Raw genomic sequence first — 15,030 nt, forward strand, 5'->3', positions numbered from 1 at the left:
TCCTTAAAGGGTTTTAATTGTGCTCCCATGAGGTACCATTTGTGTGCATTTCTCAGCACAGTAACAGGCACTAACTGACCCCATTCTTTTTCATATACAACGTAACCAGGGGAGCACACTGAAACGGCAACTACAGATGAAACACTGAATGCTGTATGTTATTTGCATGTTTGCAGGTAAGTACAGTCCCCAAAGAGAAGAAAGTGGTTTCTGTGTGTGCTCAGCATCTGACTGGCCCGGCAGGAAACCGGGAAAAAACCCGGTGGGCCCTGACCCTTAATGGGGGCCAGACCCCTCTCCCGACCTTTTGTTCAAACAAAAAAAGGTTTTCTTTAGGCGCCGCACAGCGCCATCTGCGCATGATCACAGTGTCATGCAGGAGCGCCGAGTGGCGCCTTTCAAGCAGGTGCACTACCACGGTAGGGGGTCGGAGGTGAGCCCTAGACAGTAGTCCCGGTGGGCCCAGAGCCCCCCAGTCCAACCCTGTGTGTGCTTCTGTATGGTCAAACGCACAAAAAAAACACTTTGTTCCAACGCAATTAAAAAACTAACAGTAATGTCAGTTCAAAGTCAAGATACTATATGCTGTCATCCACTACAGGGTCAGACTGGGCCAGCAGGGTACCGGGAAAAAACCTGGTGGGCCCCTTGCAACAGGAACTTGACAAACTGGCAATCTGGGCAGCTAAGTGGCAAATGAGATTCAATGTTGATAAATGTATAGTCATGCACCTGGGATGTAAGAATATCCACTTATACCCTTAATGGGACTGCACTAGGCAAATCCATTATGGAAAAGGACCTTGGAGTCCTTGTATATAATAAACTTGTCTGTAGCAAGCAATGCCAGTCAGCAGCATCAAGGGCAAATAAGGTCTTGAGCTGTATTAAAAAGGGCATAGAGTCAGGGGATAAGGGGGTCATTCTTCCACTGTATAGAGCACTTGTAAGGCCCCATCTAGAATATGCCGTACAGTTTTGGTCTCCATCACTCAAACAGGTAATTACTGTATTAGAGAGAGTACATAGAAGGGCAACTAAGCTGGTAAAAGGTATGGAAAATCTTAGCTATGAGGAAAGACTGGCCAAGTTGGGGATGTTCATGCTGGAGAAGAGGCGCTTAAGGGGAGATATAACTATGTATAAATATATAAGGGGATCATATAATAATCTCTCTAATGCTTTATTTACCAGTAGGTCTTTCCAGCTGACACAAGGTCACCCATTCCGATTAGAAGAAAAGAGGTTCCGCCTAAATATTCGGAAGGGGTTTTTTACAGTGAGAGCTGTGAAGATGGGGAATTCTCTCCCTGAAGCAGTTGTACAGGCTGATACATTAGATAGCTTTAAGAAGGGGGTTGGATGGCTTTTTAGCAAGTGAATACAGGGTTATGGGAGATAGCTCATAGTACAAGTTGATCCAGGGATTGGTCCGATTGGCATTTTGGAGTCAGGAAGGAATTTTTTCCCCCTCTGAGGCAAATTGGAGAGGCTTCAGATGGTTTTTTCTTGCCTTCCTCTGGATCAACTGGCAGTTAGGCAGATTAAAAAAAAAACAAAAAAACTAAAAGGTTGAACTTGATGGACGTGTGTTGTTTTTCAACCTTACTTACTATGTTACTATGTTACTAATGTTACTAACATCACCGCCTGTGCATTCCACAACCTCACTGTCCTGACTGTGAAGAACCACCTACGTTGCTTCAAATTAGGGATGCACAGAATCCAGGATTTGGTTCGTGATTCGGCCAGCATTCAGCCTTTTTCAGCAGGATTCGGATTCGGCCAAATCCTTGTGTCTGGCTGAACCGAATCCGAATCCTAATTTGCATATGTAAATTAGGGGCAGGTAGGGAAATCACGTGATTTTTCGTCACAAAAGAAGATTTTTTTCCAGTTTTTCCTTTCCTGCCCCTAATTTGCATATGCAAATTAGGATTCGGATTCAGTTCGGTATTCCCAACTAGCGGATTTGGTACATCCCTACTTCAAATGAAATTTATTTTCTTCTAGTCTGAAGGGGAGGCCTCTGGTACGGGGATCCACTTTATGGGTAAAAAGGTCCCCTGCTATTTGTCTATAATGTCCTCTAATGTACTTGTAAAGTGTAATCATGTCCCCTCGCAAGCGCCTTTTTTCCAGAGAAAACAAACCCAACCTTGACAGTCTCCCCTCATAATTTAAGTCTTCCGTCCCTCTAACCAGTTTAGTTGCACTTAGTCTCTGCACTCTCTCCAGCTCATTTATATCCCTCTTAAGGACTGGAGTCCAAAACTGAACTGCATACTCCAGATGAGGCCTCACCAGGGACCTATAAAGAGGCAGAATTATGTTTTCATCCCTTGAGTTAATGCCCTTTTTTATGCAAGACAGAACTTTATTTGCTTTAGTAGCCACAGAATGACACTGCCCAGAATTAGACAACTTGTTATCTACAAAGACCCCAAGATCCTTCTCATTTAAGAAAACTCCCAACACACTGCCATTTAGTGTATAACTTGAATTTATATTATTTTTGCCAAGTGCATAACCTGCATTTATCTATAATGCCACAACAGTCACTCTGAACATTACCTTATAGACAACAATAGGAATCATTTTTAGATGTTTGTTTTATTTATCCCCAGGAGTGTGTTTTGCAGTCAGGCTCATTTATAAACACTGGGCAAATTTGCACCTGGACAGTAACCTATAGAAACCAATTGTGATTACTGATTGGTTGCCATGGGTTACTGCCCAAGAGTACATTTTCCCACTCTTTATAAATGAGCACCCTCTAGCACTAGTGAGCCCTTGTGTAATCTCACTAAATCCTTCATCCATGAATTCTTACAGTATGAAGCCATTAATAATACGCGGGAGACAAGCTAAACAAAGGCAGCAAGATGGAGGGCCACTCACTGTATTGTTTTCACCCTAACTCCCAGCACAGATTTCCAGAAGTTGGTAGGCCACAGGGGTGACTATTTATAAATCTAGAGCACAGTCACTTGCTGAAGGCTGAAAATCCTGTCCTGCCATTTACGCCACTTCATGTGGGAAGTCATGGGTGACAGGAAGTGTATCGCCCTCTTACTTCCTGTGTGATCCTATTGTGCACATAATGGAACATGATAGGAGTGTACACACCTACGTAGAGTTGTTGCTTCATTACAGTGAAACCTCAATTTTACATCCCCTGATTTTACGTTTTCCCCTCATTTTACATTTTTGTCTTGTGGTTCCACCTTTGTATTATGCAAATACATTTCCCTGATTTTACATTGTCCTGGATTTTACACCATTTTTTTTCTGGTCCCCTGAAAAACGTAAAATGAGGGTTCTACTGAATTTTAATTTCCCAGCATCCGTGGACATGTTAAGCTGGACTGACATCAAGAGTTCCCTCTCAAATCCTGGAGGTGTAAAATGTGATAAATGGTATAGGGTGGTAAGGTTCTGAGGCGCAAATAACAACTGCCTGGGAACTGCCTTAAGGTGGCCATACACGGAGAGATCCGCTCGTTTGGCGACATTGGCAAACGAGCGGATCTCTCCCCGATATGCCCACCTTGAGGTGGGCAATATCGGGCTAATCCCAAAGATTGGATCCTAACGATGGCTAACTGGCGGTCGGATCGCGGGACCGCATCAACGAACAGATGCGGCCACGATCCGACGGGATTTTTAGTCCCGTCCGATCGGCATCTGGCCGACTTTTGGCCAGATATCAATCTGGGAAGCCCGTCGGAGGGCCCCATGCACGGGCCAATAAACTGCCAACTCGGTCTGTCCACAGCTTTTATCGGCCCGTGTATGGCAACCTTTACAGCTCGAGGCTAAAAATCCTGTCAGCCTGTCAGTTCATATGACAACAGGGTTACTTCCTGTTTGATCCAATCAACAGCAAAATGATATTATCACATGTATAGTTGCCGCTGCATCATTTAAAATCAGACCAAACACATATTTAATCCACCTGCTGCATGGCTAATAAGAAGTGATGAACTAGTTTTTTCGCCAGGCATGGATTCGCAGCAATATTCCGCATTTCCCTATCTGCAAATGTTTTCACAGAACTGTGGCAAGCATTTGCAGTGAAGAAATACGCCAAAACAAAACAAGTTTGCCGCAAGAAAAAACGTCGATTGACTTTAATGCATTTGGACAAAAAGTCGCCAAGACAAAACAGTCGCCAAGACAAATTAGGTTGGGTGACTATTACGCATCGGCACGTGCGCATTAGCGCAGGTGACTTTGCATTGTAACCTATGGGGAAAAACGCTGAGGCAGTTCGGGGAGATAGTCGCTCAAAAGACGAGACGATTAGTCACCAGGCGACAAAATCACCCCCGAATCTCCTCATGTGGACTAGCCCTTAGAGTGTATATACAATTATTTAAAGCAATTTATAAGTGCCCTTGCTTAGAATGTATAGGGCTGCCTTTCATCCTGTTAAAATAGCTAAAAGATCCGCATGCTGCAGGGCTGATTACTGATCAGTCTGCGGCCCCCTTTTAATACATAGTTAAGTTGGGTTAAAAAAAGACCAAAGTCCATCAAGTGCAACCCCTCCAAATGCAGAAAAAATGGAGCGTGCAAATTTTATAGGTTTTTCAAGGTGACAGAACCATTCTCCTATAGCCAACTTCTTATTAGTGGCCTTTCATCTGATGACAATTCTCCCTCCTAAAAAGGGACAACAGGCAATATGATTTATATATTTTACTCCTACTAGAATAGAAGTTCTTCCATTTTCCCTGCAACTAAAAATTAGCTGGCAGTTCAAACGTCAATATGTTGGCTTAGGCAAGTGCAAGAAGGCGGAAGTGATAGATAAATATGCATGAATGAGCACTGATACTCTACTGCTACCGTCCACCAAGGGAAAAATATCAGACAACATAAACTTGGATAAGCACCATGAACAATTACATTAAATGTCTGTTTGCTTGCTCTTAAGGTTAAAGGGATGCTGTCATGGAAAACATGTTTTTTTTCCAAAACTCATCAGATAATAGTGCTGGTCCAGCAGAATTCTGCACTGGAATCCATTTCTCAAAAGAGGAAGCAGAATTTTTCATATTCAATTTTGAAATCTGACATGGGGCTAGACATTTTGTCCGTTTCCCAGCTGCCCCATTCATGTGACTTGTGCCTGCACTTTAGGATGGAACTATTATCTGGCAGGCTGTTATCGCTCCTACTAAGGGTCAGTCCAGACAAGCAGATTCGGGGAGATTTAGTCGCCTGCCGACTAATCGCCTCTTCTTCTGGGCGACAATCTCCCTGAACTGCCTTAGCGTGTCTTCCCATCCGCTATGATGAAAAGTCGCCTGCGCTAAAGCACACTCGGCGCTTCGTTTTCCGAAGTCGCCCAAAATCGCCTCACAAAGTAACCTCGTGAGACTTCAGAAAACGAATCATTTACAATTTCACAAAGTCACATCGACCAATCAGAATATTGCTGCATTATGCTTTTGCCAGTTGACCATTACCAGTTAAGTGTGGGTTGGTTTACTACACAGTACGTTTAAACATTTCCTTTAAAATGTGCCAGTGTGTTGTATGTATAAGGTCCCAGTGCTGTCCAATTGTTTCCATATAGTGGCCCAGTTATTTCCTATATACATGTTTGGGTCAATGTTTAATAAAAAAATGTCACTCAAAAAGGTCAGTGGAGATCTTGAGTAGACTGGGGAGTAATAAAAATCATTTGGGGGGCCTTTAGTTTGACAGACCTGTTTAAGAGCAGAGACACACAAGGAGATTTGTCACCCATGGGAAATCTGTTCTATCTTATCCTTTACTAAGCTATGGATCGCCGTGAATAAAACAGTAAAAAAAATGCCCCTTTTCCGCATTTTCTAAATTTTTAATCAATTAAAACACTTTACATGTGGAAATCCAAAGGTGAGTAAGGGGAAAGTATATTACAGAGGTTTCGTGCTCTTGGGTAGCTAAAATGCTCTAGTATGGAGAACCTACTATAAATAACTCAATGCCATAAAGGAATAGGGTCTGTATGTTCAAGATTAATTGAATGGGAGGTTCGGCCACGTATAACCTGATTCTGGACTCACTATTGGTTCTCACTCATGGCTTCACTAGATCCCACAATACATAATACACCATTGCCAAACTGCAGCTCCCATCATTCCTCGATCGCCAAAGACAACACCTGGAAACCCACATACTGTATTGACAATTCCTCTTAAATAAAAAAAAAATCTGAATAATGAGCAAATGTTCTATTTAAATCCCCTCACACAGGGGCAAAATATCCAGACAAAAACAGCACTCAGAAATTCCTTCTTGTCTGGTCTTATTTACAGCTCTCTCCAGCGAGGCAGTTATAATATACGCAGTGACAACTCTCCCAAGCTTGTGCAGCCAGTGCACCGGAACACAATCAGAAGTGAGGATGGACAGGCAAAATTTACGCTTAATTCCTTTTTTTTCGCTTACAGATTGAAAAAAAAATGCAGAAAACAGTGCCAGCAACAAAAGTAATTAAAGATTAGCAAAACACCCAGCCAGCCAGCAGACAGTTCTAAGGTCGATATGAAGTGTCCAGACAATTATGCTCGCTTAATGGCAAAACAAAAAAGTGCAGAGCAGATATTAGCACATTTAAAATAGAATAATAAATCAGATTTTTCTTAGTCTGTGTTTCAGAAGCACTGAAATACCCATGGTCAAAATAACACAAATATTCACACCTATATACAAAAACATTTTTGGACCATTAAAAGACATTGGGGCAAATTCACTAAGATTCGTAGTTGCGCCAGGCGTAACTTTGCCGCACTTCGCCGCACTTCGCCAGGCGTAGTTTCGCCAGCGCTTCGCAAATTCACTAAAATCCGAAGTTGCGCTCAGGGGTAGCGTAAGGTTGCGAAGTTGCGCTAGCGTTGATTCGCTAAGTAAAGCGAAGTTACGCTAGCGAAGGCTAATTTGCATACGGTGCGAAATTCAAATTTCAATGGAGGAATATGTATCAGCACTACAAATGGCTAGAAAACCTTCCAATCATCAAATAAAAATTTTATTTTGCCCTACACATGTGCCCACTGTCTAGGTAAGTTGCCATGAGTCAGGAAATGTAGGGGGGAAGGAGGGGAGCCCCCAAAATTTTTTCGATCTTTTTTAGCCTATCACCCATAATGTAGAAAACACGCCAGCGTTTTTTGGGACTTAGAAAAATTTTTGACTTTTTTTGAAACAATCCCTTTCTACTCTATTGCGCTTCGCCAGGTCTGAGGTGGCGAAGGAAGTCTAGCGTAAAAGGTAGCGTTCAGTACACTGCGCGCCTTAGTGAATTTGCGTAGTTACGTCACTAGCGAAACTTCGCCAGGCGTAAGGGTGCGAGGTAACACTAGCGAAACTACGCCAGCATTCGTTAGTGAATTTGCGCAGTAACGAAAATGACAAACGCTAGCGAAGTAACGCTAGCGTTCGGCGCTTCGGCGCTTAGTGAATTTGCCCCATAGATGGTCTGGTTGATTGAAGGGGTTGATCACCTTCAAACACTTTTTTTTCAGTTCAGTTGGTTTCAGATAATTCAACAGAAATAAAGACTTTTCCAATTACTTTCCATTTTCATTTTTTAACTGTTTTTTAATATTGAAGTGTAAAGTTAAATTTTTCACCTTTACTTGATACATTTCTTATCTTTGGTCCTGCTTATCTGAATCCCCAAGTTTCATTAAAACCAGCTGTTAGAATTGATACAATAGTTGCTAATACTCCAGAGATGCTGCTGAGAAATGGATCAACTAAATGTTGTAAAATTGTAACAGTTCAGAATCTGCACCTGAATTACTGAGCTGCCAGACTCAAACACCAGAGACATAAACATTTAGGGCAGAGACACACGCTCATATTCGGGGAGATTTAGTCGCCCAGCGATAAAACGACTCTTCTTCTGGGCGACTAATCTCCCTGACTAATCTCCCCTTCCGCCGGCTAGAATCTAAATCGCTGGCAGGATGGCACTCGGAGCACTTCGTTTTCCGAAGTCGCCCGAAGTTTACTCGTGAGGCCACTCCCCAAATATGTGTGTGTTTCTGTTCTAAGGGGGTTATTTATTAAACTCCGAATGCTAAAAACCTGTGTTTTTTTACTTTAAAATCCGAATTTCTAGTGGTAAAAAAAAACTCCAAAAATGCGGCATCTCAGAACTGCAGAGGTTGCATATGAGTCAATGGGAGAAGTCCCGAAGATATCTCAATCTGCGCTGGGTTTCGTGCGATAACGAAGAAGGTCCTGGTTTAGGACCGAAATGTCGAAATAAACTCTCCTTTTTTACATAATATACAAACACTGAGTGCCAGTCTTTACCTTTTGCTTTACATATTTGTAACTTGGAGTATATATATATATATATATATATATATATATATATATATATATATATATATATATATATATATATATATATATATATATATATATATATATATATATATATATAGATATAGATATTTTTATATATATATATATATATATATATATATATATATATATATATATATATATATATATATATATATAATTTGTCATACAGAACCACACTCCAAAGTCTCTTTAGTGAGTCAAATCACTTTTATTAGCATGTGTGTGCAACGTTTCGGCCCCCTTTTTGGGGCCTTTTTTTTTTTTAAAAAGACATGGGGGGCCGAAACTTTGGACACACATGCTAATAAAAGTGATTTGACTCACTAAAGAGACTTTGGAGTGCAGTTCTGTATGACAAATAAAGTAAAACCTTTTTGAACCTGCACCCACAAATACATTGCAAATCCGGATCAGAGTGCGGCTGCCTGAAAGTTTGTGTATATATATATATATATATATATATATATATATATATATATATATATATATATATATATATATATATATATATAGATATATATATATATAGATATATATATATATATATATATATATATATATATATATATATATATATGTAGATAGATATGTTATATATAAAGTATAAATATATTTTTTTAGCTATATTTTCTTACAGCTTCATACTTCACCAGTCACCAGAACACCTTCACCAGAACACACAAGCCAGCAGTTAAGGAGGATTATTACAGGGATATGAGACACTGCAATTAAGGTGGAGTTTTAAAGCTGAGTCTGGGGAGGGGACCACAATCCCCTTTTCCTTTAACTACTCATGTTGCAGATGAACAAAATATTTTTAAAAAAATGCCTGAAGATCAAGGAGGCAGCCAAAGGAACCCTGCTCTTTGTATGTATATTTAGATCCTGATTCCCAGCATGTTCTTTGCCTCTTTATTAACTCTCGGGGTTGCTGATTTTTTTTTTTCCTTTGGGCCAAACCAAATTCAGCTGACAAGAAGCACTAGCACTTGCCCTGATGAAATGCTTTGCACACTGTGCTGAATAGCTTGCTCCGGGGGGGACCTTATATGGCTCACACAGCCAATAATGAAAAGGACCTAAAGGGAGTGAAATGAGCCATCACAAAGCCATCTCCTGCTGGTCACCTCAGCTGTCAGTAATGGTGGCCTTGTGTACTGATGCTGTGGGAGAAGGATACAGGGCAGTGTTATAGATTTATAGTGATGTTGTTCTATAGTTAAAGATGAAACTATGGGATGCTGGGAGAACTGAAGGGTAGACAGTACCAAATAGGATTGTCACTACAGGAGGGCCAGAGGTTGTGTGACCTTAGGGTAAGGCCACACTGGGCGTTTTGGGGATATTTGGTCGCCTGGTGACTATTCGCCTCGTCTTTGCGGCGACCAATCTCCCCAAACGCCTTCCCTCACTCTGCACCGGCTAAAATGAAAAAAACTCTGGCACTACTCACACGCGGCGGTTCATTTTCCAAAGTCGCCCGAAGTTGCCTCACGAGGATTAGTGCCGGCGTTTTTTTCGTTTTAGCCAGTGCAGAGTGAGGGAAGGCGTTTGGGGAGATTGGTCGCCGCAAAGTCGAGGCGATAAGTCGCCAGGTGACCAAATCTCCCCAAAAAGCCCGGTGTGGCCTTACCCTTACTGGGCTGGCTGGGGATGTTTGCGGTGGCACAATGTGTATATATATATATATATATATATATATATATATATATATATATATATATATGTATCAATTACCAATGGACCAGCACTCCCTTTTCTTAAAACATAATATTCTTAATTGTTGTCTTGGTATCAAACCGACGTTTCGGTCCACCTTAGGACCTTTTTCAAGGATGATACATATCAGGTATGTATCATCCTTGAAAAACGTCCTAAGGTGGACCGAAACGTCGTTTTGATACCAAGACAACAATAAAGAATATTATGTTTTAAGAAAAGGGAGTGCTGGTCCATTGGTAATTGATACATACATATAATCATCGTGCACCCCGCCATCAACAGCAGCCTTGGAGTGCGGATACTCATTGGAGAAAGTATATATATATATATATATATATATATATATATATATATATATATATATAAATACACCAAATAATTGATGCGTTAAGGGGCCCTTATACACGAGGGGGGATGAATATGAGTGGACAAAAGGGGAGTGTGACTACGAAACTGATGGTGATCAGGGAGTGTGTGGAAAAGACATGGAGGACGGACCAAACCAAAATTTTGCAGGGCTTCTACTTTAGCCAAGGGGTGCAGTAAATTGCTTTTCAGAGCCCTATACACCACCTTTAGCTGCCATGACAGAAACTTGTGCCACAGACTGGGGGTTTCTGTTTTTCTTCATTTTTGTATAAATGTCCCTACAGAACATCCAGGTAGCCATAACAATGTGGCATGAGAGGGGCAGTATACAGAGGGATAGTCATTAGGGATGCACCGAATCCAGGATTCGGACAGGATTCAGCCTTTTTCAGCAGGATTCAGATTTGGTTCAGTATTCGGGATTCAAGGATTCAGGGGTTCGGCAAAATCCAAAATAGTGGATTCGGTGCATCCCTAATAGTCACACTTTTCCTCTCAGTCCATGAGGTAAAAACAAGAACAACGCTGCCAGATAAGTATCATGACTGAGAAAGAGATAAAAACCCAAAACAAGACAAGTGGGAGCAGGAAAGGTGTAACCAGACCCAGCACCTGTAAAACTGCCATTAACATAGTGAGCTGAGAAGCAGCAGTAGAATCCAGTAGGGACCATATCCAGGACGAGGACCCCACGCTTCCATCATGTCCCCTCCCATCAGTACATGCTGCAGCAATCACAGGCCTCCACAGGGCGCCCCTCACCCATCACAATGCCTGTAGCACTAATGCAGATGAGCTTTCCCCCCTCACGCTCCTTTCTCCAGTCAGGAGGCACCAGCTGAGCCTGACAGCGGCGTAATGCCATTAACACTCTCTCAGGGCCCCGCAATAAGCCCCAAACTTCTGGCTTGTGTTGGCTGCCCTCGTGGATGCTGGGAGTTATCGTTCAGCAAAAGCCAGAGGGGCTGCATGCAAAGCTTATCCTTAATATCAATGGCGGAAAAGGTTATTTATCTCATTACAATGCATGTAGAGAATTGATCGATGCATTTATCAGTCATGTAACACCATGGCACCCAAATAAGCAATGTCTCTTAGGCTTAACCCTTTAACTACTGGATAATCTTCCGACAAGCATTTCTCTGCACATGTCCCCAATCCCGTGTCCTCGGCCTGTTATCCCCCAACACACACGAGGTGCATCCGCCAAACAGAAGGGCAGCACATTTTTATTTTTAACTATAGCTCATTTTATCCCTTAAAAAAAAAAAAATATATATATATATATATATATATATATATATATATATTACACAAAGGCAATGAATATCATGTAAATTATTTCCTTATAAACGGGGACTAGTGATGTCATCAGTTATAAACGGTGAGTAGTGATGTCATTTCTGTCACATTTATTATAATAAATAAATTACCCCAGTTGCAAAATATGAGGATATTAGAAGTTACCTCGGAGTTCCATGACCTGTATAAAAGAACGAGGTCTTTTATATGGTCAGGAAACTCCTCGGTGACTTCTAATATCCTTATATTTTACAATAGGGGGTACTTTATTCACTATATATTTCCACTAAAACAGTGTTCTAGCCTGCAGAATTAAGGGCAACTAACTCCATTGGAATTAATGGCATATCGCACTTATTTGGCTCCTGGCACCACTTGAAACATAATTGTGATAATCGCTGGGGGGTCAGTGGAAGACGAGGAACATTGGGGGGCTGTGCATATTATAACACATGGCAGGAGTATAAAGGGGCAGTGTAGCCCAGAAGTTCACACCTGCACCAGGGCTCACTCACACTACGACCTCAAGCAAATACCCAGTTTGTTGGCTTACAACTGCAACCAGGACCAACTGCAGCAGTGCTCAGGGTAAGTGGGGCCAATATTAGTCACAGGCAGGATCTGATACGAGGGAAAGCCCAACCTGGTGAGGATGAATAAAAGCCCCCAGCAGCCAGTCATGAGGGATGCTGGGAGATGTAGTTCCTCTCCAATTTGAGGGCCTCAGGTTGGGCAATACTTGAGCAGGGAGAGGGCTAATTAATTCTTTGCTGATTAAATCCCCTCCAAGCTGTTGAGCCAATTAAATGGATGATGTGTGTGTGTTACTCACTGGCTTTGCCTGCCTTGGGTCTCTGCAGCAGCTTCTGTACCATCCCCAGGTCCTCACTCTTCACAGCCTGGAGCAGCTCCTGGTCCTTCCCCATCTTCTTCCTTCCACTGGGGGTCAGATGGGGCTAAAGCTGGGGGGGGGGCAGATCCTGCTCAGTTGGGTCTTTAGAGCCAGAGCATCGTTTTTGTCAGAAGGTGATGAGGATGAGGAGGAGGATGATGATGATGAGGAGGAGGAGATGGTGAGGGGATCAGACTCCTGCAGGGGTGGGAGATGAAGGAGATGGGGGGAGAGTGTCAGATGTGTCGGGGTTCAGTAGAGACACCCCCAGTCGGGAGGAGCCGCACTAGAGGCAAGTGAGCCGCAATCACCATCCTGGATACGAGGGTTCGGGTGAGGGATTATTCCCGGTTCGTGAGGGGATGTTTCACCGGTTTCACTCTGCGATCATGTTGCTCCGCCGGGTGATTCGGATGCGCAGGGTCAGCCCGGGATACGGGTCCGGGTGTAGGACAGACTCTCCCGCTAAATGATGCTGAGCTCCGGGTGCCGCCTGTGTGTGTGACCCGCCCTCTCCTCTCCTGATCCCTCCCCCTCCCTCTCTCTCCTCTATTGGCTGAACTCGGGCTCAGCTGCATCCAGAGGCGGATCCGCCGCGCAGCAAAACCTGCAATTTCCAGCGGCGCAACTGCTGCACCTACTGCACCTATGTACCTACCTACCTACCTACTTATCTACTTACTGCACCCACCTACCTACTGCACACACCTACCTACCTACTTATCTACTTACCAACCTATTTACTGCACCCACCTACCTACTTACTGTACCTACCTACTTACCTACTGCACACACCTACCTACTGCACCCATGCATGTACCTACCTACTGCACCCATCTACCTACTGCACTCATGCACCTACCTACCGCACCCATGCATGCACCTACATACTGCACTTATGCACCTACCGCACCCATGCATTCATCGACCTCATGCACCTACCTATTTCACCCATGCATGCATCTACCTACCTACTGCACCCATGCATGTACCTACCTACTGCACACATGCACCTACCTACTGCACCCATGCATGGACCTAAACACTGCACTTATGCACCTACCTACCACACCCATGCATACATATACCTACTGCACCTACCTACTTCACCCATACATGCAGCTACCTACTTCACCCATGCACCTACTTCACCCATGCATGCACCTACCTACTGCACCCCTGCATGCCCCTACCTACTGCACTCATGCACCAACGTACTGCACCCATGCATGCACCTACCTACTGCACTTATGCACCTACCTACTGCACCCATGCATCTGCCTACTGCACCCATCTACCTACCTACTGCACCCATGCATCTACCTATTGCACCCATCTACCTACCTACTGCACCCATGCACCTACCTACCTACTGCACCCATGTACCTACCTACTGCACCCATGCACCTACCTATTGCACCCATGTACCTACCTACTTACTGCACCCATACACCTACCTACTGCACCCATCTACCTACCTACCTACTGCACCCATGCACCTACTTCACCCATGCATGCACCTACCTACTGCACCCATGCATGCCCCTACCTACTGCACTCATCTACCTACTGCACTTATGCACCAATGTACTGCACCCATGCATGCACCTACCTACTGCACCTATGCACCTACCTACTGCACCCATGCATCTACCTACTGCACCCATCTACCTACCTACTGCACCCATGCATCTACCTATTGCACCCATCTACCTACCTACTGCACCCATGCACCTACCTACTGCACCCATGTACCTACCTACTGCACCCATGCATGCACCTACTTACCTACTGCACCCATGCACCTACCTACTGCACTCATCTACCTACCTACTGCACCCTTCTACCTACCTACTACACCCATCTACCTACCTACCTACTGCAACCATCTACATACCTACTGCACCTACCTATTGCACCCATGTACCTACCTACTTACTGCACCCATACACCTACCTACTGCACCCATCTACCTACCTACCTACTGCACCCATGCATCTACCTACTGCACCCATCTACCTACCTACTGCACCCATGCACCTACCTACCTACTGCACCCATGTACCTACCTACTGCACCCATGTACCTACCTACTTACTGAACCCATACACCTACCTCCTGCACCCATGCACCTACCTACCTACTGCACCAATGCACCTAGCTACTGCACCAGTGCACCTAGCTACTGCACCCGTGTACCTACCTACCACACCCATGTACCTACCTATTGTACCCATGGACCTACCTACTGCACCCATGCATCTACCTACTGCACTCATCTACCTACCTACTGCACCCTTCTACCTACCTACTACACCCATCTACCTACCTACCTACTGCAACCATCTACATACCTACTGCACTCA

The 15,030-nt window shown here is 43.6% G+C and overlaps 1 protein-coding gene across 4 annotated transcripts in view; it reads right to left on the reverse strand.

The window, feature by feature from the left end:
- Positions 1 to 13,184, reverse strand: part of caskin1.L (CASK interacting protein 1 L homeolog) — a 151,467-nt gene extending 138,283 nt beyond the window's left edge. For all 4 annotated transcript variants that reach the window (XM_041577365.1, XM_041577366.1, XM_041577367.1 and 1 more), the window contains exon 1: positions 12,605 to 13,184. In XM_041577365.1, coding sequence (XP_041433299.1) covers positions 12,605 to 12,698 — 94 coding nt within the window. In that variant the 5' untranslated portion in view covers positions 12,699 to 13,184. The remainder of the gene's footprint in view (positions 1 to 12,604) is intronic.
- Positions 13,185 to 15,030: the final 1,846 nt, after the last annotated feature.

The sequence above is a fragment of the Xenopus laevis genome, chromosome 9_10L (assembly GCF_017654675.1).
Source record: "Xenopus laevis strain J_2021 chromosome 9_10L, Xenopus_laevis_v10.1, whole genome shotgun sequence".
NCBI lineage: Eukaryota > Metazoa > Chordata > Amphibia > Anura > Pipidae > Xenopus > Xenopus laevis.